This window comes from Lygodium microphyllum, chromosome 6 (genome assembly GCF_053477565.2).
Source record: "Lygodium microphyllum isolate KBCC chromosome 6, Lygodium_microphyllum_v1.1.10, whole genome shotgun sequence".
Classification (NCBI taxonomy): domain Eukaryota; kingdom Viridiplantae; phylum Streptophyta; class Polypodiopsida; order Schizaeales; family Lygodiaceae; genus Lygodium; species Lygodium microphyllum.
The window spans coordinates 85,162,269-85,169,025 of record NC_141140.1 but is presented as its reverse complement, the minus strand read 5'-3'; the positions used below and the strand labels follow the sequence as shown (position 1 = coordinate 85,169,025).

Sequence of the window (6,757 nt, the reverse complement as noted above, 5' to 3'; positions counted from 1 at the left end):
AACAAATATAAGTAGTAACATTTCGATTGAAAAAACATTCAATAAATTCCAAAGTTGAGATCATATGTACATTCTTTTATGTGAATCCAAAGGGTATACATTTCTCTATGACATGGAAACAACAAAAAAAAAAATACATCAAGTTTTGTAATCAATATACAAAGATGAATATTTATCAAAGAACCATGTCATGCCAATAATGATATCAACATGGTCAAGGCCCATAAGTCAGAAGTCCAAAAGTTGTTGACACTACTAGATTGAAAGATCCAAACTCAATATCACATGATCCTAACAATAATCCACAATAGGGCCCTCTATAATGGACATGATAAATTCAATCAGAAGGTATCGTGTGGAGCTACAATTTCTACATCAACCATGAAGAAAGAAATTGTGAATAGAGTCATTATCAAACAAAATGGTAACTTCTTGGCCATTTATATGCCTAGTGATTGTTAAGAGATTAAGTGTGTCAAATATGGTTTTATTAATGGAACAACCATTATGACTACTTACATTTACAAAGTAATCTTCCAATAAAACTACAAAAGATATATCTAGAGCTTCAAGCTATTTATTGAAGTCTTAAAAGTAGATTTCATCTTCTTAGTTTAGGGGCAATCTCAATCGCTGCAAAAGTGACTTGTCTAATGAGAAGCAAATCAACAACCCTTCAAGCGAATCTCGTTGCAAGTGACCTTACTCTTACCTTTTTTCTTCTCATGCAACTCCAAAGACGACTGTCGAGTTATTGCTAGGGTAGAAGATTTCTTTGATTTAAAGATAGAGGCAAGTTGATGAGAACCCCTCGTCAACTGGACACCCCTACTCACAATCAAAGTTTTATTAAAATTTTCCATATACCTATAGACATACTTGAGCAAGTGTAATGGATTGTGGAGCACCTTGTTTTGCTAGTTCGACGACAATTTTGAAATGTATTGCATGTAAGGGAGTGCTTGACGATTATCCAAGGTCTTTGTTTTATGTAGCAAATCTTTAAACTTATGTGAATATGCATCCAAGCTCTTCTTTTTCGTATCCAGCTCAAATAATTTATAAAAATCTTTAATATAATCATTGGTCTCACAAAATGCTTTTGAAAAACAGATTGAAAATTAGCCCATGCCTTCGGCTTAGGGCATAAAATTGTCCACCAAGCATATGCCTTTCCTTGAAACATGATCTTTACTTATTTGATATGCTAAGCGCCATTGAACTAATACAAATCAAATTACACCACCTATTTGGCAAGCCATGAATTGATGCTCGTCTCATCACATTCCTTATTCTCTCCTTTAAAGGGATCATATTTGAAGCTGAAGAGGCAATGTCCTTATGGCTACGGGCACAAATGAAAAATGGAGAGTACGTATCTTGACCAATTGTCGTTGCATGTCCTTAATTTAAGCTTGGAGAATCGCCACTAACGAGTGATCTCTATCATTAATGACATTAGCCATGCATGGGTTGGGGTTCGATGGGTGTCCATGTATTGGGGTTTGATAAGAATGGATGCATTGAAAGGAGATAATGATGACATTAGCCATGCATGGGTTGGGGTTCGATGGGCGCCCATGTATTGGGGTTTGATAAGAATGGATGCATCGAAAGGAGATACATCGTGGGAAGCCATGATAATGTGAGAGAATATATACCTCAAAAGAAAACACAAAGAGAAAGGACTAAGAATAATAGGATTGTAAACAGAGTGCATTGAATGTTGATTTGTTCAGTCTTCTTTTTTATAAAAATGAGCAACAAAGGGGAAATTGTGGAGGTTTGCTTCCACCTTTTAATTAAAGATTCAAACTATCAAGATGAAAATAGACAGGACTATAAAAGGATAAGAGAGTCAATTTTAGGCAATGTTGTGTTACACAAAAAAGTAAATATGCAATCTCTTAGTTCAAATAAATGAGGGCAAGTGGATTGCGAACATTGGTTTGATAGACTGTCTCCCACGTAAACAATCTGGAGACATCATAGTCACCATGCCCCTTGCCAACTATCATAGTGGCCTATTTGACCACCACCACAAGAACCGCCCTATATGGATTGCTAGGTGATGTTGAGCTAAAATATGCATTACTTGCTGATTAGTCTCTTAAACAACCCCAAAACACACTAAAAATGCTCTTTCAAAGTAAAACCCTAAAAAGGGGAGCGGTTCAAGAGAGTTTAGAAGAAACCCTAAAAAGGGGAGCGGTTCGAGAAATTTAGTGGAAACCCTAATTTTTGGGGCGCCCTTCCACATCTATAAATAGACAAGTTGCCCCCATTCAGCAATCATCCTTGTTTTGCAGGTTACACTAGCCCACACACCCTCTGTTGCTGTTGGCACCCAGTTTCCAGCCTGTAGCCCGCCTCCATCTGCTGTCCAGCCATCATCGATTGCAGCCACATCATCTTTAGCCTGTCCATTGCGGTAGGCGACAGCTCTCAGCTACTGGCGACGACTGCTCCAAACTATCCCAGACTGCTGTTCAGCTTGCTGTCCATCATCTCCAGGCTCAGCAGCTTGCATTTTCAGCATTGTAGGCCCTGACACTCTCAGACATTGTTTCAGCTTGCTATTTACAGCAAACTGTGCACAGTTTTCGGCCCCCGATCGGTGGTACACTGCTGCGTTTACCAGTTTCCAGCCTCTAGACTGCTGTGTTTTGGTGACCGACCTGCTGCCATTCACTATTTAGCACTCCTACACTCCGACTCGTGGTCACAGACTTGGGATCCGTCTTCAGTGGATGTCACACTCCGACATTGCTCTGCCCTTGAGCACACTGTACTCTTACATTCATTTACAACATTCATTCACTTCAAAGTTGTGTTCTCTCTCTTCCTTCTTCTGTTTGTGTTTGAGTTTTGAGTTTTGCGTTTAGGGTTTGAGTTTTGAGTTTTGAGTTTAGGATTTGAGTTTTGCCCTCTGTGTCTGTGTCTGTCTTTGTGTTTCCGTCATGGTCGTACACTCTGTGTCCTTAGTGCAAACCCTAGCAGTCTTCTTAACACGTGATTGCCCCTCTCTCTTTTCATCTCTATTCGTTCCTTGCCACAAGCTCTCTCTCCCCTAATCAAACTTTCTCTATCCCAAAGAGATGATTGGTTAGTCTTTCTTTCACCCCAACTTCTTCACAGCCATTCTCTCTTCCCGACATTAAAATTAAAATTTATAATAATGTTTGTCACAACACTTAAACATAATGTTAATATTAAATTTAATAATCAAATTAACATGAACATTAAATGTTAAGATCACAATAACCTTTCATATTAGATTAATATTAAAATTAATGACAATATGAACAATTTTAAAGCGACAAAAATCAGTCAATCAAAATACTGATGCTTATTTGGGGTACAAGATTTCAGCTTCCAACAACAGTCTACCATAGCCTGAGAGTGGCTCCCTGCACTCCAATCATCAGAACCACTGAACATTCTTGCACACAAGCATCATCCCAGTTCCTTTAACTTCTGCATGCTGACGAGTGATACCTCTCCAATAAGTACCTCAACTAGAGCAAAAATGAAGGTTAGGTTCGTGGGCAATGAGGATCTCCCACTGCCAAGTATCAACTTCAGATAACCTCTCCTACAGCTGAGGTTGGAATATTGTGATATTTCAAGTTCAAGTTTGAGTTGTTTGCCCTTGCAATGAACACTGTATGCTTCTCGCCTGTGTCCCAACAGAGCCCACCATATCGTGATTTATATAAATGTAAGTTGTCAATTGTTTCCATCCCTAACCTTGAGAATCTCTTTGTACGAGGTGCAAACACATATGCTTCATAATGACACCATTCTAAAGGAGACCTCAAAGCTGTCTTCCATTCTTGTTGTCAATGGGACTCTCAAATGCAAAAGAAATGGGTTTCCATCTAAATGCCTATTTGTTTCTTGCCATCAGAAAAACAAACCTTGTACAACTTTGAGGGAGACATGGCTGCAAACATGCAAGTACAGACTTTTGGTCCAAATGGTGATTCCGGAGGCCCAAAGGATAGTCAGTCTTTAAACCTCCTTTGTAGTTACAAGCTAACCACCGAATACACATTGTAAATGGATACATAGGCAGCACCATTCTCAGGATCTAGGTTCAAAATGTAAACAGCTGCTCTTTTGCCTCGCTCCACATCCAGATGCATTCTGCAAGCACCAAGCAAGGTCATCCATGATGATATTGTGGTTCTATGTGGCATGCTGTCTATTAAGTCCTCCACCTCATCGAGTTGGCCAGCCCGTCCAAACAAGTCAATCATGCAATTATAATGCTCTACAGTAGGCAAGATATAGAAAATCCTTGTCATGCTAGCAAAGTGGTGGCAACCTTGAGCAACAAGACCAGCATGTCGGCATGCACAAAGGACACTAAAGAATGTGACTTCATTTGGTGTCAATCCTTGTTGTCGCATTTGTCCAAAGAACTGGAGTGCTTTTGTCTCATGGCCATGTTGCCCACATGCTCCTATCAATGCATTCCAAAGGACCACATTTTGATTAGGAATCTTCTCAAAAACCCTCAATGCATCATCAATGCTCCCACACTTACCATACATATCCACAAGTGCTGTCCCTATGACAATATCAAGCTCAAAACCACCCTCCACAATACAAGTGTGGGCGTGCCTACCTTCTGCTAGAGCTGCAAGACTTGCGCAGGCATCAAGAATGCTTGTGAAAGTAATGTTGTCAGGTATCTTGCCTTCCAGCATCATCAGCTGAGACAGTTTAAGAGCCTCTTGGGCATAGCCATGGTTTGCAAAAGCAGTTATCATAGAGGTCCATGACACTGCATCAACCTGATGGAGCCTCCGAAACATCCTCTGTGAATTTTCTAAACAGCTACACTTGGCATACATGTTCAGAAGAGAAGTTCCTACTTCACAATCATTATCAAATCCACTTTCAACAATTGATAGATGTATGCACTTCCCTACCGACAAGGTTATAGAGACCAAAGAGGCATCAATAAGCCCTAAATATGTAGCCTTGTCCAGAAAAATGCCTTTTTGTTCCATATATTGAAATAAGACTAAAGCAGCATGTCCTGCCTGGTGCAGGCCATATGTTGAGATCATCACATTATAAGTTATGGTGTTCTTGGAAGGTAATGTGTTGAACAATCTCTCTGCATCTTCTAGACTGCTGCACTTCCCATACATGGACATAAGTGCATTCCCAACAGTCACATCTGAAATCAATCCTGCCCTCAACACTTGTACATGGATGTTGACACCTTCAGACAGATTCATTTCATTGGAACAAGCAGTTAGCATAATGACAAAAGTTGCTGCATTTGGCATGACATGATCAAGCTGCATGTGCAGAAAAAGCTCAAATGCCTCCTTGTACTGTCCTTTCTGCACATAGACGCCAATCATGATGGTCCATGAGAAAACATTTCTGCAGTGCATTGCCACAAACACAGCATGTGCTTCCTCGAGAGTCCCGCATCGTCCATACATCTGCACGAGGAGATTCCCCAAGAATGTATCTTGTTGAAGTCCTGCAGCAATTATGGCCGCATGAACAAGCCTGCCCTCCTTCAATGCCCTTTGAGAGCCACACCATCTCAAGCCCAACGCATAAGAGGAGGGATCAACAGAGTCATGCGGTGCCTCATCATCAGTAAACACACATCTGACATTCAGCATGCGAGTTGAACCTCGTGTCTCATTGTCAAGCGTGTATCCTACATTGAGAAAACGTCTTGAATCTGTGTATGCATCCAGGCGATCGACTGAATACAACCGACATCGGCGATTCAGGATGCATATCGAATCCACACGAGTTGAACCCCGTGCCTCATCATCATTAAGCACATATCCAACATTGAGCATGCATCTTAAATCTGTGTATACATCCAGGTCTACCGTATGTGATCGATATCTGCCACTAAGAGTGCATGTCGAATCTGCACGAGTTGAATCCCATGCCTCATTGTTGTTAAGCGCATATCCGATATTGAGCATGCATCTTGAATCTGTGTAATACATCCAGGTGATCTACCATATGTGCGATCGAAATCCACGCTAAGAACGCATGTTGAATCCGCATCTACTGTATAATCCAGTCCAGACGTCAAGGTGCTGTATTGAGCAGGAGAGACGTCATGGCTCTCAGCGATGGTGGCAATGGAAGACCGTGTCCCTCACGAGGGCAAGGCCTTTTGTGCAGGCGGGGCTAGGAAGCCTCACTGACAGTCTATGAATAGACTGGTTGTTCTTCTTCAGACCCTTCCATGCCGCTTGGCCTTGTTGAGTGTCGCCCACCATAACCATACAATTCCTCTTGCCGCCTCAACTTAATCATTGTTTGCTGACAACTGATTTCTTTTCTTGGCATGCAGCCTGCTTGATAGACCCCATAAGTTATCCCTACTCATGCCACGTGGTAGAAGGAGAGTTGGAGCCAAGACACACGCAAGTAAAGTTTACCTCGACAAGTCCGTGTCCGTGTACTCAAGTCCAAAGACGTGTGGGCGGCTAATTTGACCCTAGCTAACCTCTGTGCCAAAACTTTTGAAGTTGATGGAGTATCTCCAAGCGCTATGGATTTGTAGATATCGTGTTCTCTCTCCTCATGTACTTTCTCGCTCCATGCAAGTCTCATGGCATGGGGAACAGTAGTTGGTGGGGTTCAAACAAACTTAACATATGCGTGGATGTTGCAACGTAAAGAAAGTCTAAATAACATACACACAAGTCCATTTACTTATCCATGTGGTGCATGTCTTAGTGTCAAGCTAATTGTC

At 41.3% G+C, this 6,757-nt stretch overlaps 1 protein-coding gene across 1 annotated transcript; it reads right to left on the bottom strand.

The window, feature by feature from the left end:
• Window positions 1-3,319: 3,319 nt before the first annotated feature.
• Window positions 3,320-6,306, bottom strand: LOC148034761 (pentatricopeptide repeat-containing protein At1g06140, mitochondrial-like). Its single transcript, XM_087679731.1, has one exon. It carries the CDS (start codon window positions 5,997-5,999, stop codon window positions 4,032-4,034), a length of 1,968 nt encoding a protein of 655 aa, XP_087535857.1. The 5' UTR covers window positions 6,000-6,306; the 3' UTR covers window positions 3,320-4,031.
• Between the last annotated feature and the right edge of the window lie 451 nt (window positions 6,307-6,757).